The sequence below is a fragment of the Achroia grisella genome, unplaced genomic scaffold (assembly GCF_030625045.1).
Source record: "Achroia grisella isolate CSIRO2021 unplaced genomic scaffold, CSIRO_AGI_Agris_v1 utg109, whole genome shotgun sequence".
Lineage (NCBI taxonomy): Eukaryota > Metazoa > Arthropoda > Insecta > Lepidoptera > Pyralidae > Achroia > Achroia grisella.
The window spans coordinates 5938518-5958115 of record NW_026712573.1 but is presented as its reverse complement, the minus strand read 5'-3'; the positions used below and the strand labels follow the sequence as shown (position 1 = coordinate 5958115).

Below are 19598 nucleotides of genomic sequence, written 5' to 3'. Positions count from 1 at the left end.
CGATGCCTGATTATTTTAATTTCCATTCATTGTCTAATAGCATAATCATATGCATACCACCGGTGGTATGCGCTGCTCGATGAGACAATCTAGTGCCACCGGTGGCCCGCGCCGGCGGGCACGTGTTTAAGGGGGAGGGACGTGTAAGAAGCGATAGAACCTAAGTATCCAATTAAGCCAATTAATAATATAGATTTATTTTTGTTGTCTGTAGAAAGTTTTGTTGTGTAAAATATTTTTATAAACAATAAATAAAAAAATATATTTTGTTACTTTTTCATTTCTTCCTTTCCAGCTTCCGATTTTGTTTTTTGTTTCCTAGTCATTTTGGGAAGTGTCTGTTTGTAATGCTAGTGTCAAGGCCAACATTCAATTTGAAGGCATTTAAAAAAATAGTATATAGGTACTAGCTGTCCCGGCAAACGTTGTTTTGCCTTAAAATAAAAAAAAAATTAGGGTTGGTCTACCCCTAACATTTAGGGGGATGAAAAATAGATGTTGGCCGATTCTCAGACCTACTCAATACGCTCACAAAATTTCATGAGAATCGGTCAAGCCGTTTCGGAGGAGTATGGGAACGAAAACTGTGACACGAGAATTTTATATATAAGATATAAGGTAATAAAATAAAACTACAAATTACTAAAACTAATCATATATTACAAATTAACCATCGTCCAAAATTAAATTCACTGTATCTTAATCAAGTTAAAATTAATTATAATTAAATGCATTTCATTAATAAATCATAACCATTTAAATACTAACAGCCAATACGTAATGATCTAATATAATCACTCAATCATCTGCAAGAGCATATAATAATAGATGTAATGACGCGGCATTAGGTCAAATCCAGATAAAAATTTCTAACGGATACAAATCTAGCTGTAAAGTCAACGACTCGTATCATCTAATTGTACGATTATTCAATGCGCTTAAATAGTACAAAACTCGCATTCTAGCTGTGAAATTTCTTACAATACAAGTAATTTGCACGAGCACACACCTAAACCCACCCTATAAATATTAAAACTAAAACTCGCGTATTCGTATAAAAAGGCTATATCTAGGTTATCTTTTAAGATTATAAGAAAATATCTAATACTATTCGATTATTTATTTTATCTAAAAATTTAAATTATTGAGAACATACAGTCCAAGTCTACTGAAATTATGTCTTAAAATATATATTACAAGTTATGAATTAGAATGAGAATATGAATATAGGTTTCTATTTGGGTTTTTTTAACAATATTAAGAAATTTGGCGTGTTAACAGTAAAAAACAGCACAATAACATTTCAATACAAATACGTTATCTTATTTACAATACTCGTTCAAAGGCCACAAGTTACATTATGAAATTCCTTTCTGAATTACCAGTCATATATAATAGATGCTTATAATATTAAAATATGTAGTCAATACCAACAATATTGATCAGTTTGTTATTGGCTTCTTAGACAGCACCTCAAATCTCGTATATAATAATAATCTCAGAAGAATTCACACAGCGCCATCTAGACCAGAGTTAAGCTAGCTAGAGCTTGTGTTATGGGTACTAGACAACTGCTACAAATACATAGATATTTTGTTTCTCGTAAATACATACATATAGAAAACACCAAGATCGATACAAACAATCATACTAACGAATACAAATGTTTGTACCGTGCGAGGAATCGAACCCCCGACCATCGGAAGTAAGGCGGTGTGCTAAACCGCTAGACCATCGAGGCCTTTAATATTAATATACAAGCTGACTGCATACATATACATACTTTACGATCACTTTAGGAAATAATAGCGATCACAATTTTTTCTGATGGTTCAGCTCAAGAATTGCTGGCAAAAGGTATATTTAAAAACCGACTTTTGGTACTGCACTGTATGAACGTTAACCATTCAATATATCCCTAAAGAATTAGTTGGTGCAGTGATAGCAATCAGTGAGATCTCTGTCTCATATTAGTATACAAGTTATTAGAGGTGCAGTCTCGCCATTGCCGAGCACATGAAATTTCAAATGTTGCAACTTCGAAGATTGAATTAATCGATTGAAGCAATCTCTAACTTATCGTGTCTATAATTGCAAGCGGTTTAATCAATCAATGTAAAACAGAATAGATATTATATGTAAATTATAATAGAGTGAATAAAATTCTTTTTCTCAAAATTTTTATGCAGTCTGCTATTTTCGAAACACCTATTATTCATCAAAAAGCCGTATTCTTACGGTTTAGTGTTAATTATGAACGCTTATATCACAAGTATTCTGCTTGACACCGAGAGCCACAAAGTACAGCCTTCCGTTTTATAAAAACTAATTAATAATGACAATATTATGTGCAAGTTTTATGGCATCTCTAGTGTTTTATGTATTTAGTTAGAATAGCAAATGACTGTCCACCTGATAGTAAGTGTGAAAGTATGAACTTATGTCGCCTAAATATAAAACTAAGCACCATCATGTGAAGTTCCTAGTACTACTCATGCGTTGCCATTCCGAAGGACTAAGATGTCATCCTGTAATTTAATTACTACATCTCAGTTTTAACGGAAACATTTTAAAACAAGCTGCTTTGCGGCTGAACTAGGTGTAACAGAGTTACCTAATCAAACGACATTGTACAAACTACTAGAATTCTCATTGGCAGTGTATTTGCTGTAACAGCGAATGAGTCTTTGGATAGCAGTGATATTCATTCCCTTCACATTGTCGGAAGCCTATGGGCTATGATATCTTAGCCGGTAACAATTAAAGATTAACTTTGTTGGATGTTTACCGACTTGCGTTTAAAAAAACCAAAAGTCTGACCATTACACTATTTTACAACATAATTATTTTGAAACATGCTCAATAACCTAGTAGTTGAAGATTTATTAGTAATATAATGAAACCATTGATTAATGGTTTCATTATATGTTATTCAAGTTATCTCATTATATCTTGGACCTCCACGCAAAATCATCCAATCATGTAAATATTTTTTTTAAGAAACAATAATGGAATAGAGTTCTCGCCCGGGCTAACGGTATACGCTGGCGGATGGTGAAGGATAAGATGAGTATCAAGTCAGTACAGTTAGCCCATAGTGGTAAATTTAACATGATGGTTCCAGAAGGAACCGCGTGAAGGTCTACCTGACATTGTACAATGCTAGCAATGGGGTTATTAATCTACATTACTGACAATCGCCTTCCCCCATCATGGTAAGTCCGCGGACAAATTACAACAGGGTCTAACTGGTCTAACTACATAGACATTCTCCACTGGTTCCACACCAGTCTATATGTGCAGTTCAGTGCAACATTCCCTATTTATACATTTAAAAAATCTAGTAGTGAATTTGTCATTGATTCTTCCATACTGGTAGCTGACATAAAGTTAATCTTATTATTTTACACAATCAAATACATAATAATAGTCAATCAGTTTTATAAGTCATATCCAATTTGAAGGATGCATAGTGTTTGTAGTATTGTTAAAACTTCAAATACATCCTTTAAATTAACAAACCTAACAATTTACTCGTCAGAAATGCTAACCTATGAATTTCCAAGCGAGCGGTAGTATATTCTATTAATTTCCATCAAAACGTTTTCGAATTCCAAAACATCTAAATCGTTAGTCCCTGAGCCAGTCAAATTTCGTCAATTATATTCTTCCGACCGAAAACCTTTAAAATATTTTAGTTAGTAGTGTTATAAAGCCTAGTAAACGTCAGGTGCAGTTCCGAGTGCGGAGAGAAGCAGCACACTCGGAAACATTTAAAAAAATCTGTCATTTCCTCATTAGTCATCAGAATCTGCTTGTCTTGTAGGCCTCAAATAGAATTTACTACTTTTATGAAAAGACGTTACGATGTGGTGTTAAAACAGACCTATTATTATTAAATGTTAAATAAACTATTAAATTGATTACTATCATAATAATAACATGGGTAATGGTAGACTAAAGGTATTAACACAATTTTCCACTAAAATACATATAGCAAAGACATTATGTATGAGTAACTTCTAATACACGCTTTTATTTGCGTTTATATTATCTGAACATATTATATGTAATACAATATGTATATTAGTAGAAACGAAGGATAAAAACATAGATAGATATATAAGAACCGACTTGTGTGAGTCGGGACGCGATTTACTAGACCCATGGGGATTTACTAGACGCCCTGCACAGTGCTATCGGGCTCTGGGGATTCTTTGTGCTCATAGCAGATGTAGGCAGCATCGTTAGACAGCCCATTTGGTAGCTTAACACTGCGGAAGTAACGGTGGCGACGGGCATCTTTTGCAGATATACGCTTCACTGGATCATACACCAACATCTTCTGTAGGAGATCCATACCAACCTCGTCCAGGTTTTGTACCTGTGACATTGTTAGATCAGACATATCAAATCAAAATACACAACTCGTTTATTCATGAAGGAGATTTTAGCCGCTTATGAACGTTTGTTTTATAATTTTTTCCCTAACATCCATATCATCATTAGACACTCGGAGTGATAAAAATACAGCACACACAAATTATAACACAAGCAGTGTTCCAATCTTGACATTGACAAAATCAACGAAACTCCGATGGAGCTATAGCATAAAAAATAAAGATTATTTTACTTCAATAAGCCCAACACAACGTCTCTTATCTGATGACCACTCAGGTTACTCCTGAAGGCACCACTGAACACACCGCTTTACTCCTGAAGGTGGCGGGTTCGATTCTCGCACAATACATATATTAGTATCCATTCATTTGTATTCAGTGTGATTGTGTTTATTGGTCTCGAAATTCTCTATACACACTATGTACTTAAAAAATACATATTAAGTATTTCTATCAGTTGTTTTACATACTAAATGCTCTGTTTAGCTAATAATGATGTATTAATTGTAAATGAATATTGAATTAATTATTTATTGTTATATTGTTTGTGCTTCATCTTTACTGTATGTTGCAAATAAAGTATATACAGTCAACCCTCCTATAACGCGGTACTCTCAGAACGCGGTTTCCATATAACGCGGAGCTGAAATTGCGACAGCCCTCCTATAACGCGGTACTCTTACAGCGCGGTTTCCGTTCAACAACGTCCCATCAGTTCTTTCCGTGCACCCAATGAATGGTTTTAACTGGATATGTTTATATCAGCGTGGTTCACGGGTGGGGCTCCTCATGCGCTATCTTCCACTTCTATTAACTAAATAGTTTCGCATCGACAGCGTGCCATGCGTGTGTGTGTCTAACGAAACTGTAACATGAAAGATATATATGTGATCTTTTGACTACATTGTCGCGTGAACTATAGAAAAACTACGTTCTGCTTATGTCTTAGCCGCTTAAAACCAATGTGAAGATCAACCAAGTGAGGAAGACATTTTGCCCATTAAAAGAAGGCGAGTTAGGCGACTCATATCTGACAGTGAGGATGAGTTGAAACATTACATCATTTTACAAAAGTCTTTCTTTTGTTTTTGTTGGAAAACAGTTTTTTAGTTTAGTTTTTGTTTCATTTTTTTCATCATTTCCTTATTTTTATTGAATTGAAGAATTCATACTCTTCAATTCAATAAAAATAATTTATAATTTATCTTGTCTTTTGTATTTATTGGTCTCCATATAACGCGGTACGAATGATGTGATTTGTACTTATTCTGAGTCTCTTGTAGCGCGGTTTCCATACAACGCGGTAGACGGTTTCCATACAACGCGGTACGCACTCACCGCGTTATAGGAGGGTTGACTGTACTATCTATCTATATATCTAATTGTATAGATGTATTATTGTTATTAATCGAGTTATTTTTATTAATCTCCTCTATCATAATGTTGTTATTTCCATATTAAAATTAGTCTGACGCTACTGTCGGTAAGATAGTGTACTAAAACAAGGTCAGTAACTTACATGGTTGTGTAGGTTAAATGTATTCCAATTGGGGAAGGTGGGTTTGTAGTCAGGCAGAGACGACACTCCAGGCCAAATCTCTTCTGTAGGGGTGCGTAGCATTCTGAAAGAAATTATGTAACATACATCATTTATAACATAAAAAAATTGAATTGTTCACTTAAGAAACTTAAATAATAGGTTTTAGCAAGAAATGCTCCTAGTGATTTCTTTCTTTACTAATGAAACAGTAACAAAATTCTCAAAACATAATGCAAAAACTGAAATTCACATTCCATATAATTTTAATAAAAAGTTCTACTTCGAATTGGCCTCATGCATGAACTCCACGTTGTGAAACACTGGTAATACACCAGACCAAGCCTTTATTTAACAGATTTGTTGTGGGAATGTGTTGATGGGAGAGCACTGTACCTCCAGTGAACAAACTGGATCATTTAACATCACTTTTTTTCTAATCAGTGAATAAAATCCCATGCATGATGTACCTTAATGTACTTCATATTTTTTTTCACTATGTGAGCCAATGAACTATCATAGACTCACATAGTGAAAGAAAATATGCATTAGAATATATGAAAATGCAAATGTGTGTTTGTCTGTTTCTTACCTTTACAGGAATAAACTGCTAACGGATATCAATGAAATTCGACATAAAGACAGATGGTACAAAGCTATCTTAAATGTCTAAAAAGGAGATTCAAGAAAGATTCAGATTCAAGAAGAGAAGAACTTACACCATGAAAAAAACGAAAGTCTGTTTTATTTGTAGAGGCATAGATTACAAAACTTCAGATTTTAAATTAGATTAAAGAACTACAATTAGCTACCACATAATATATAGTTGAGTAATATATTTTAATAAAAGCACGTACCTGAAGATGCGGAAGAGTTGGTCAATCTCCGAGTCTCCTTGGAACAGAGGTTTCTTTGACGACATTTCAGAGAATATGCAGCCCACAGACCAAATATCTATTGGGCATGAATATCTGAAAAGAAATTTCATCATATATATATATCAGAGGAAGACTGTAAAAAGCAGTCAGTGTGAATACCTTCATCTCACCTATTTCAGTCAGATTAGGTAGTGATAAGTAATTACAAGACAAGATAACATCTTAGTCCTCTGGAACATAAATGCATGAGTGTTATCATTATCACAGGATAATGATCTCCATAGGGCTGCTCATGCATATAGGCCATGGTTACCATCAAAGGTGAGCTGTCAGTTTACTTACAATTCCAATTAAATAAGAATATATAGTAAAAATCATTTTGGTTCAACCTTTGTTGAATACAATAGCTTCAACAAAGGTTAACTTACCTTTGACTACCTAGCAGTACTTCTGGTGCTCTGTACCAGAGAGTGACCACTTCATGTGTGTATACACGGACTGGTACGCCAAACGCACGGCCCAGTCCAAAATCAGCTACCTGTTCAAATATTTGTTAATAATTAAAAATATATATCAGTCTAATTATTTTAAAATTTACAATAGATACAACATGGATTAGAAAGAGTATCCACCCCTTTAATAACTAATAATTCAATTGTTGTCATGCACATACTTAACATAATCTTATTTGATGAAGTAAGTTAAATAAGTATCATCTATTTCTTTCTAAAGACTTTTTAGGGATTATAAAATTGTAAAATTTTAGGAGTGGCTTACTACAAAACATTAGTAAAAAGCACAGGCAAATAGACAAAGCATTGATGAAAAATGAGTTTGCTTATATATGTTTCATTTATAGACAGTGATATAGTTACATTTTATTAATTCGAAATGCTGACAAAAAATGCTAAATAATAGTATGCAACAATACTACACTAACAACTGTATTAATTGTAAGGTGTCTATGTCTAGATTTATATCTGGGGTCTAGTACCTTAATAATACCAGTCTTATCAATGAGCAAGTTCTGAGGTTTGAGATCTCTGTGCAGAATTCGCCGCTGGTGACAGTACAGGATAGCATTGTTGATCTGATACAAGTAGCTCTTCACAACGGCAGGGTCCATAAACTGGTGGAACAAAACATTTTGTTCATACACAATGCCAGTTTTATTCTAACTGGTGCATAATGAGTTGACATTAACAGTTATTAATATGTTGTTATGTGATAATTGTCACGAATAGATTGAAAGAATTGTTAGTTATAGGGAATAGCAACCAGCAACACACAACTTTCTTGCTCATTTGTGATGAGACAGCTTTCCGAACAAGCGGTAAATAAAAAAAATTGTTATAACTATTCAAAAGTGCTTAAATTAAGTTTATTTAAATAAATGATTTTTTTTTTATTCTAGATTATCCTGATTAACTACCATGTTACCTCTGGAAACCATACTGGATTAGTAACAATGGGCTAACTGACCAAAAATCATGGTCATCCAATTATCCTTCATTGCTGCCTCACAAATGTATAATATTAGCGCAGACTGTACCATTCCATTACAACCCATTTAAAAAAGAATTGTCAACTACAGATATGATAATTACAAATACCACACAATACAGCTTTTCTCATCATAACAATCCTATGTTTTTCTGTTTTTATATACATATCTTGCAATCTCATCAAGCCTTTAGCAGATTTATTAAACAATCATATCTGTCAGGTATAAATTGGCCTTCAGACACTTCATGTGACTTGTCATTTCCTGGCTCGCAGCTTTACTTTCCAAAGAAACTAACAGCATCATGATGGTTAAATAAACAATATATATCTCAGGACAACTAATATCTATATAAACTAATAGACCATTAATATATAACATTAATGATATTCTTTTAGATATACATAACAAGGAAGCTCTTTGCACCCCCTAGCATTTACAAGGGAATTTTTCTGCGAGTGATTGTATATGACAGGTCTTTACATCCTCCATATCCTTTATTTCCTGTATTGTTCCATGTGTGTATCCTAAATGTTCAAATATGTACCCCCTGGTGATTCAATCCATAGGCTATAGTTAGTTTAGTATAGTAATAGCTTACCATCAGAATATAAAGGTAATTTGTGATCATAAATGACCTTTGTAAGCACTTAAGTTGACGAGGAAAAAAAAATATTTTAAAGTTTCTTCAATCTATCTACATCTTCATAACATAGTTTTTATGAAGTCAGTGATAAAAGAAATCATCGAATTACATGATCAGGCTGTAAGAATTTCAAATGAACTAAGTAATACAAATATCACATTCTAGTTACATGAATCTGATGTTAGTTATACTTGATATACAAATTAGTTATATTTATTTTTTTATTTATCCTTTATTGCACTATTTAAAATAATATACAATTGGCGAGCTTAATGCCATATGGCATTCTCTACCAGCTAACCATTGGGTAGAAACAGAAAGCGACTTATACTTTAGTTTCTACATGTATTTATATTTAATTTTATCAATACTTTTATTACTTTATAAATATGAAGTCTGTTTGTCTGTTACCTTTTTGCAACCAAATGTCTGTATAGTTCTTTAAGAAATTTTACATGAAGGTATAAAATAGAACTTATTATTGTATTATGAGACAAACATAGTCTTTTTTATTTCAAAACAAATAGATGAAATTGTGGAAACCATTAGTAGATATATAGATAGATAAAATCTTTATTCACATTGTTAGAATGTAATTATGAGAGAAAAATATCATACTTTTCCCGATCCTAGGGTGTCCATGTATTTCTTCAGATCCATAGAGAGAAACTCGAAAATAAGATAAAGGCGGGACTCTTCCATTAGAACATCTTCCAGTTTTACAATGTTGGGATGGTTCAATTCCTTCAGTAGAGATATTTCTCTATAAATAAAGAAAAAATATTTTAACAGGTTATAATTTGGTTTCTTTTCAAAATCCTGCTATATTGTACTTAATAAATCATATAAACAAAAGTACATAAAAAATTAACCTTATAGCCGTTGAGGGTATCCCTTCGTCTTCAGATTCCAAACGAATTTTTTTCATAGCCACAAACTGGCCAGTGATTTTATTTTTACCTTTGTACACTACACCATAGGTACCTTCACCAATTTTCTCAATTTTGAGAAAATCATCCATTTTGTAATGCTTTTTGCACTGAATTTTGCTAGATTTCTGGCAAAATGCGATGTAAACGACAATTTGGAGAACAACCGCGTGCCAAAAATTTACTGTTCATGGAACGAAATCATCGATAACAAAATATTATATTGGAAGTTTTTATACATTGGAATTATTTTAACTTACTACACAATATATTACAAAATTCTGAACAATTATCATTGCATGTTCCCTGGAATAACGAATTTCAAACGAAAACTTTTTAAATATTGAATTGTCAATCTTAGTTGATATGTCAGCCACGGTTTTTTTTTTATTTTTGTTTCTTTGGACCTAAGAACTTATTCTTAGTTCTCTATTTAGACTTCGAAGTACGTATTATATAATTTAATATACATAGATATGAAAATAACGCATAGATTAATTTACTTATTAGAAAGAAGTCGTTTCTTTATTTTTTTTATAATTATTTATTTATTTTAATTCTTACAAAATTTTTTAAGGGCTTAAACTAATAGAATAATGTAATTTATGTATAGATCGGATGATAAGTAGTTTTTATGCCTTACATTAAATATCATTAAATATAATTTGTATGTATTGTTACACAAGTGTATATGACAGTATAATATCCACTTATAAAACTTGCAATGTGACTAGACAACACTCTGTGGTAGCATATCAACTATCATAATATTCATCATAGCAACTATCGGATGATTATGTGGCGAATCTACTATCATCGTGCGGCAACACCGTTGCCTAGTTACGATGGGGCAAGAAGAATAACAAGCTTGTCATTCGAGACCGAATCATCTTTCTTGTATATATATTCATTGTAAATATTTTGTTAATATACATAATGTAAATAGCAATCATTGGACTTATCACTTCATCTCCTTTTCTGCTGCACATTACAAACACAAACATAAATAATAGCGGTAACAATATAGTCGCTAAAATTATAAACATTTCAATTATGGACACATAAATGAAGGAAAGTGGAACATAAACTTATAATTAACAAAAAGATTTGGCGATCTTGTCTTGAAGAATTTTTGAATCTCATGAAAATACTACTGAAGATGAGGCTGTATGGTCTCGTACCTTTGCCTATCGACTGTCATAGAGAGAGCACAGAGAAGAGAAAATGTCAGTGAAGTCAAGGAGATGGACGAATATGGAAAAAAAAAAAATGTCAGTGAAGTCAAGGTCAAATGATGTTTTGATTTACCTATAGTTTGTTCAACTTTGTTATATATAGTTATGTTTTGTGATTTGTATATATTATATAAATTGTTTAACAATTTTTTCCTGCTTGAGTCTTTCAAGGAAAAGTGAGCATGTATTACTTTATATTATAATACAAATCTATTACAGAAAAATAGAAGAAATAAATAGAATAATATAAAATTAAAGTAATCTTTATCATTTTATTGTCAGGTATGGGATTTTACATGATGCGGAAATTGCAAGATGTTGTGACTCTCCTAGGACCACGTTTTTCCTTAACAGGTATTTACAATTATGAAATAACGAACTTTAAACCAATCGATTCATAGTATTCCTAGGTGTCACTGGAGATAAAGATTGTGAAATTTTTGCTGTTTTTTGAAATTTCGGAAAAATGCTTGCGAAAGTGCCTACTGTTAAACTTTCGAGTGGATATAAAATGCCTATTATTGGTCTTGGTACCTATGTGGTGAGTTACTCTTTTGTTGATTATAGATTCAAAGGAGGTGGAGGGCAATATATTAAATTTCATCATAATTTTTTTCAATAACCTAATAATGCAGAACAAAACCCAGTTCATAAAATGTGCATTATGCATTTTACTTTTAGTTAGGATATTATCTTAAGAAATCTGTCAGTGAAAACTGAAAACATAATTAATTCTTGCAAAATATTAATAAAAAGACATACACAGCCAGAGATGTTGGTGGCCGCTAGTATATTTATATCTGTATTATGCAGTATGTCATCTAAATTAATGTATATTTTGTCCTAATTTTGTAGCCTAATGAAAAATGTCATGAGGTTCAACAGGCAGTTAAATGGGGTATTGAAGCTGGATATCGTCATATAGACACTGCAATGGTTTACCGTAATGAAGGACAAGTAGGGGAAGGCATTGCTAGTAAGATTAAAGACGGACTGGTTACAAGAGAAGAGCTATTTATCACTGCAAAGGTAAGTTATATATAAAATGTATATATATATATTGTGTATAGAAAATAAATTTTATAGTAGTGCTATAAAGGCAAGAATGTTGTGTCCATTAATATTGTATAATAAAAATGTAACTGATCAATGAATGTACATGATATATATAAAAATATATGAACACTATTATTGTCTACTTTGTCTTAGAACCCATAACAACAATTGCTGGAATTTTCGTCTTTAATTAATTTAGGCTCCATGTTCAGTAATTTATTGTGATAAGTTTCACTTAAAAAACTATGTTTGTTGTATTCCAATCAATCCATAAGCTTATCAGGTTTCTAGTTACAAGGTCAGCTAGTTTATACCAGGACTTATTTTTGCATTAATTTCTTTGTTGTTTTATTTGTAGCTCTGGATTGACAAGCATGCTGAAAATGATGTTCCATATACCTTAAAACAGTCATTGTTTTATCTTAAATTGACATATGTTGATTTGTATCTCATAAATTGGCCATTTTCTGTTGATGTAAGTATTACAGGTTAATAATTATAAAATAGTTGTATTTTGTTAAATTAACTTAAATCACAGTGAACAAACGAATTTGACTTCTGATTTTCAGGACTGTCAAGAAGATGCAGGAATAGACTATATTGACACATGGAGGGCTATGGAAAATGTTGTAAAATTGGGACTTGCTAGGTCTATTGGAGTGTCCAATTTCAATAAGGAGCAATTGGAACGACTCTATACTGCAGCAGAAATTAAACCTGCTGTGTGCCAATTTGAGGTAAAATAAGAATAATTTTTTATACAAAAACTAGCTGACCTGGCTGGAAACATTGTTTTGCCATATAACATAAAATCGCGATAAAAAAATGGGGTTTGCGATAAATGTGTGAAAATTTAGGGTTGTATGCTAAATTTTCACCCTTGTTGTTAATGCGTTGTTAAATGCCACATTATAAAAAAATAAATATAATATTTTTTGTCAAAACAAAAATGATGTTTTTTGTGAGCCACCCATAACAATTAGGGTTAACCCATGAAAATGAGTTATATACCTATTCTCAGACCTAATGAATATACATATAAATTTTCATCAAACTCAGTCAAGCCGTTTCAGAGAAGTATAAACACAAAACCTGTGCCATGAGAAATTTATATATTAGATAGAAATTAGCTACTTTAAAATGAGGGGTAGTAAACGCCTGGTTGGTGCAATCATTCTTATTTTCTTATTATATATAAAGTTCTTATTTTCTTAATAATGTTGTAAAAGTTACAGTAAACTGCAAAACAATAACGGGCACTGCTGACTGCTTTAAAGAATTGTAATGTTGCTATTTGTAAACTTTATTTGCATTACAGATAGATATATACATTAACAATTAAGCAACAGTCACATTAGCAGGCAGCTCTCAGTAGGCATGCAATTTTTTATTAAATTAACAACTAACTAACCTAATTACATAGGTACTTATTTGATATTCATTATTAAAGATTGTTATTATTATTATTACTTGAAATAATTCTTAAGAGAGTAAATTGAAAGAAAAGTAACTACCAGCAATATGGTCGAAATGACGAGAGAGGTAATTGTACCTTTATTACTCATTAAAATATTAGTGTCAAGACATGATAAATAATATAAATAAAAAAACAATAATTATAATGTTATCTATATATAGCTTTGTATTAATATTATTCCAGATTAGTCCAACATTAACACAGCATGATTTAGTGAACTATTGTAAACAATTATCAATAGTTCCAGTTGCATACTGTCCACTTGGCTTGCTTTCTAACAGCAGGAAAGGAAAAGGAAAGGACTTAATTAAAACTGATCCAAAGTTGGGCGAACTGGCTCAGAAATATGGCAAATCAAGAGTACAGATTGGCTTGAGATATCTTGTTAGTATATAATAATATTAGCATGCATTTGTTAATTACAACTAGAATTATGTATAAAAACTAGAATAATAGGATTGTCTGAAGACATACTTTTTTTGTTTGCGCATGTTTCCAACGATCTAAAGTTATCTATCAACCAAGCCAATAATTATAAAATATTATTTCAGATTCAACGTGACATTACAGTGATTCCGAAATCCACTAACAAATTACGAATACAGGAGAATTTCAATTTATTCGATTTTGAACTCGCCAAAGAAGATATGGATATAGTTGACAGTTATAATTTAAATTTAAGATGCCTGCCAGGACGGGGTTTTTCGAATTTAAAAAACTTTCCCTTTTAAACTGTTGTATTATGATAATACATTTAAGTTATATGCAAAAATTGTATATTTAAGGTAGAAATATTTTATACCTAACAGTTTTAATAAAGACAATTTTGTTACCACAATTAACTTTAACTACTTTGGTGTCTATTTATAAGAAAATCTTAACGTGTTATTTAACAACTTCGCAATTTTAATGTTTCAATATTTGAATCATTAAAATTGCGAAACAGAATGAAAAGACAGGATGAAACGATTTCTGTCATGAAAACTGTCATATTAAGAAATTGAATGACAAATAAACTATTATTTTAATTTAAGTTTGAAATTCCTCTACTCATAGTGCGCTTTATGTCACAAAATAAATATAAAAATTCTTGGTGAATTTTGATATAACATCCTTCAAATAATAGATACAATTATCTTCTGAATAATAGTTCAAACACTATTATGGAGTTTATAAGTAGTCTGTGCTGAGTGTGCTGTGTGTTAGTAATCGTTGACCACAGAAGGGTTTCATACAAAAAATGTGTCTCATCAATGTCAATCATGGTTAATGTAAATAAAATAATTTTTATAAGCTGAATTAAATCAATTAGACAGGAATTAAAAATTATGACAAAAAAAGTTACAAAAGAGAAAATCAACACTTGAAATCCTTTAGTAAAATTATTATTATTTTTTATTATTATTGTTCGTAGGTATGAAATGTCATGTGATAGGGAACTTGAAATTGTAGCTTGATATGATAAGCATATCTTCCAATTCCTTCCGTTAAACTTGTTTACAATTACGAAATAACCTAGTGATTATTTACACCATCTCTTTATATTCTTAGTTATCACTGTAATACACAGATAAAGAGTCGAAAATCAGATAGAATTAAAGAGTGCGCAACTTTAGCTATTTATTTGAGATATCCGAAAATGATTGCGAAAGTGCCTACCGTCAAACTTTCCAGTGGGTATGAAATGCCTACAATTGGTCTGGGTACATATGCGGTAAGTTTTGTTTTATTGTTTAAAAACTTCAGCTACGGTATTTTAATGGGATAATAATATATTGTAACAATAACACAAAACAAAAACAATTCACACAGCGGCATCTAGTCTCAAGTTATGCAGAGTTTATGTTTTTTTTTATGGATGATAATGGAATGGTGTACCCACTTGCGCTAACGGTTTACGCTGGCGAGGCACCCGTAGAGGATGATAAGATGAACATGAGGTTAGGTCAGTTAGCCCATCGTGACATATTCACCAAGAATTTATCACGATGGTTTCCAGGGAGACTTGTCAACCTCTGACATGTTGCATTGCTCTGTAATGGGGTCATATTACTAACAAACCCCTTCTCCCCTGCAGAGTTTGTATTAACGGTATTAAACAACTGATACTTTAGACACTTGAAATGATATAAACAATCATACTAATGAATAAGTATTGCAAACTTGTGGTACTGTTCACCATTACTAAAACCACCCCTCATACTAGTATTAGTGTACATAGATCCATTCTGTTATATGTATATTGTTATAGCGTAATGCAGAACAAGGACAAGTCCAGAAGGCTGTTGAATGGGGCATTGAGGCTGGATACCGTCACGTAGATACAGCAATGATCTACCGTAATGAGGAACAAGTAGGGGAGGGTATTGCTAATAAAATTAAACAAGGCCTGGTTATCAGAGATGATCTATTTGTTACTACAAAGGTAAGTTATACTACATAGTGGTAATTAAAATTAAAGTTGTTTAATACATAATTACAATTGTAAGATGATTCCTACAATTTGTAAGTTTAATATGGAAAGATTTTGGAATAACAAAAGCTTACATTTTGTTGTATGCTGTAATTCATAGTTATATTGTCAAAAACATTATAAACTAATAGTTCCTAATTTTAGCCTTGCCTCACATTTCTTATAAGAGTCAGATGGCTCATGCTGATGACTCCAATTGGCTCATTGAGTGCTATGGCCTTAGTAGTTGAGCCTATTGTTAGGTGTTAACGGTATTATTCATTCAGATTGATCTGAAAAAAGTAAGCCTAGTCTTACATACCAAACTGGACAAGCAATTTGAGGTTTATTGTGTGATTCACAATTTATGTATAATTTTTGTGTATTATAAATAAAAGAATAAATTTTAATTGTAGCTCTGGAATGACAAGCATGCCGAAGCTGATGTGTTACCCGCCTTGGAGCAGTCATTGTCAAAACTTAAGTTAACATATGTAGATTTATATCTCATACATTGGCCAGTTTCTGTAGATGTAAGTATTAATTTTATAAACTGCTAGCTGACTTGTATATCCCATAATATATCAATCCTATCCTAAAATAGAAAATAATCTGCATAAAAACTATTCTATCCTATAAATCTCACCAATTTACACACATGACTGTATGTATTTGGGACAAAGATATAACATGTGACTCTATATAATTGTATAGGGGTTGATATTCATATTCAAACCATTTGTTTTTCAGCAAAATGATGAAGATACAGGAATAGATTATATTGAAACATGGAGAGGCATGGAAAATGTTGTAAAATTGGGACTCGCTAGATCTATTGGAGTGTCTAATTTCAATAAGGAGCAATTAGATCGGCTCCTAACTGCAGCACAAATTAAACCGGCTGTGTGCCAGTTTGAGGTAAATTAAGAATGACATTTGTATACTAAATCAAGCATACGGCTAGAACACGGATTAAGTGGTGCTAACTAAATATAGTTAGCACCACTCAATCCGCGTTCTTGTTGGAAACGTAGCTTATATTCTGCAGATATGGCAATATTTTTATTTTAATTATGTGAAATATTTTTTAGAATAAAGTCCAGAGAAATTCTGTTTTATCCTTGTTTTGTTAACTTTATTACTTAGTTATTCTCCGATGGGCATTCTATGATATTAATTGTAAAATTATTTGTAATAAAAATTGAATTGGCAAAAATAAAATCAGTGATCGAATCTGTGCTGTCCAGTCTCGTTACCGAATTTAGCTATGCCCCGCCCTTTTTAAAAATGCGCCAATCAGAACGAGATATGCATCTGAGCAACGCGCAATGCGACTCTTTAAGTCTCTGACCACCTTTAGTAAGTTCATCATGCGTAATATTTTTTATATGAATTTCAGATTAGTCCAACATTAACACAGCATGATTTAGTCGATTATTGTAAGAAATTATCTATAGCCCCCGTTGCGTATACACCACTAGGTTTGCTTTCTGACGCCAGGCCGGAGTTTTCTGGAAAGGACCTAATCAAAACTGATCCAAAGTTGGGTGAACTGAGTCAGAAATATGGCAAATCTAGAGCACAGATCGCCTTGAGATATCTTGTGAGTATAGCTTATTAGCTTTATTACTACTTAGCTTTATTTTCTTGCTTTTCTTGTAATGAGTTTGCTTTCCGAATAACCGGTAGAACTAATATAAGCGCTTTAGAATAATCTTTTTTTTTACTATTCAAAGGTGCTTATATTAAGTTTATTTGAATAAAGATTATTTTTATTTCTATGATTGTTAAATTCGTTGTTATAAATTACGCTGTTGATACATTACCATATTACTAGTAATGAAATCTACAACCAAATTTAAAAATACAATTTCAGATACAACGTGGCATTACAGTAATTCCGAAATCTTTCACCAAATCAAGAATAGAGGACAACTTGAATTTGTTCGATTTCGAACTTAGCAGAAAAGATATGAATCTAGTTGACAGCTACAATTTAAATTTGAGATGTGTTCCAGCACTTGGGATGTCAAATTTAAAGAACTTTCCCTTTTAAATTAAAGGGTTGTGATAGTACATTTAGAATTTATATGTATAAATTGTATAATTGATGTTTAAATATTTTTATTCACTATAGTAAAACAAAGATATGTTTATAATTAATAACATGTATTTCATTGGGGATGTCTACTGTCAGTCTATATTGGTAAAATAACATGTTTACACTAGTTCCATTTCTAGAATGTAAAATTATATACTTAATAATAATATATCCTATATTTGGAATTACAAGATGTCATACTTACCACATATTCATACATTCTGAGATATTATGACGCATATAAACATTTAGACTTATATTGATTTGGCAGACTAAAGTGAAAATTAGATTGAAATAAAACCAACACATATACCATAATTAGACCATTTTATTCAATAAAAAACAACAATAAATAAATATTATATCAACATTCAATACAAATACAAAATAGAAATACACGTCTGTAAATACATTGTAATGACTTACTAGAATATTTTGAAAGTAACCAAAATATCATCCATGGAATGTCCGTTAAAATCTCATAAAATCATTTTAAAAAGTTATATCGATTAAAAGACAAATTTACATAACTCTTTAACTGTATGAGACCTTAATTAGGATCAGTAAAAGTGGAGTAGAAAAGAAATGCAATGAACAAGTTGTCAAACATATTAAATTGTGTGTACATGTTACTGGAAATTGTGTATAATTCAGGTAATAATAACAATACCCTCAGACTATTCACACAACAGTGTCTAGTCCCATGCTAAGCAGAGCTTGTGTTATGGGTACTAGACAGCTATTATAAATTGTTAGTTATTGTTTTGTAAATACATACATAACATACATACTAAAACACCCAGACCGTAACAAACAATCGTATTTATGAATAAAATGTTTGTACCTTGCGCGGAATAAAACCCGCGACCATCGGAAGTAAAGCGGCGTGCTATATAGTCCATAGTAGTTCTTATGTGCCAAAGTCTGTTATAAAGGCACGCCCGCCTAGATAGACGGTGTCCTACTGATAAAATCTCCATGATGTTCCTTCTAGAGTTGCCAGAATCCTTGCGGATACATCCGCGCCACTTGTATGCAACCTAACCTAATAGTCATTCTATACATAACCTAGGCATGTACCTGAATTATACATATTTCTGGTATCACATACATTTATAATCTGGCACTCATCTACGCTCTGTCAATGTGCACCTTAATTTTTTACTAAGAATATAAATATTTATAGTGAACACATTTTAAAGACTGCTATATAAAAATAGTAAGGTATAAACGTTCGATGAATGTTTTTATTTATGTCATGTAAATTTTTAAGCTATAAGAAATATAATAATTGTGATATCTTCTTATAGTTTCAACAATTCCTATTGTTTTAATTATTAATGGTAGAACTATTATTTTTAAATTACAGTCATGTTACAAAAA

At 31.7% G+C, this 19598-nt stretch overlaps 3 protein-coding genes across 5 annotated transcripts; 2 read left to right on the top strand and 1 right to left on the bottom strand.

Annotated features, from left to right (window-relative positions):
- Positions 1–3446: 3446 nt before the first annotated feature.
- LOC131844483 (cyclin-dependent kinase 1) lies at positions 3447–10269 on the bottom strand. Its single transcript, XM_059193391.1, has 7 exons — positions 9838–10269; positions 9584–9728; positions 7810–7944; positions 7244–7353; positions 6795–6908; positions 5920–6022; positions 3447–4384 (listed from the first exon to the last, which is right to left on the bottom strand). Exons 1-7 carry the CDS (start codon positions 9984–9986, stop codon positions 4178–4180), a joined length of 963 nt encoding a protein of 320 aa, XP_059049374.1. The 5' UTR covers positions 9987–10269; the 3' UTR covers positions 3447–4177.
- Positions 10270–11196: 927 nt separating this feature from the next.
- On the top strand, positions 11197–14556 carry LOC131848474 (aldo-keto reductase AKR2E4-like). 2 transcript variants are annotated; one of them, XM_059198354.1, is made up of 7 exons: positions 11197–11305; positions 11412–11670; positions 11985–12158; positions 12544–12660; positions 12755–12922; positions 13846–14046; positions 14214–14556. In XM_059198354.1, the coding sequence occupies exons 2-7, from the start codon at positions 11596–11598 to the stop codon at positions 14391–14393; spliced, it is 915 nt and encodes a 304-aa protein (XP_059054337.1). In that variant the 5' UTR covers positions 11197–11305; positions 11412–11595; the 3' UTR covers positions 14394–14556. The 2 variants fall into 2 exon arrangements, with proteins under 2 accessions (XP_059054337.1, XP_059054345.1); XM_059198362.1 differs by having other exon boundaries at positions 11206–11313.
- A 163-nt stretch (positions 14557–14719) lies between these two features.
- Positions 14720–18775, top strand: LOC131848457 (aldo-keto reductase AKR2E4-like). 2 transcript variants are annotated; one of them, XM_059198334.1, is made up of 7 exons: positions 14720–14933; positions 15233–15376; positions 15914–16087; positions 16531–16647; positions 16865–17032; positions 17514–17717; positions 17991–18775. In XM_059198334.1, exons 1-7 carry the CDS (start codon positions 14916–14918, stop codon positions 18168–18170), a joined length of 1005 nt encoding a protein of 334 aa, XP_059054317.1. In that variant the 5' UTR covers positions 14720–14915; the 3' UTR covers positions 18171–18775. The 2 variants fall into 2 exon arrangements, with proteins under 2 accessions (XP_059054317.1, XP_059054325.1); XM_059198342.1 differs by having other exon boundaries at positions 14721–14933; positions 15214–15376.
- The last annotated feature ends 823 nt before the right edge of the window (positions 18776–19598 follow it).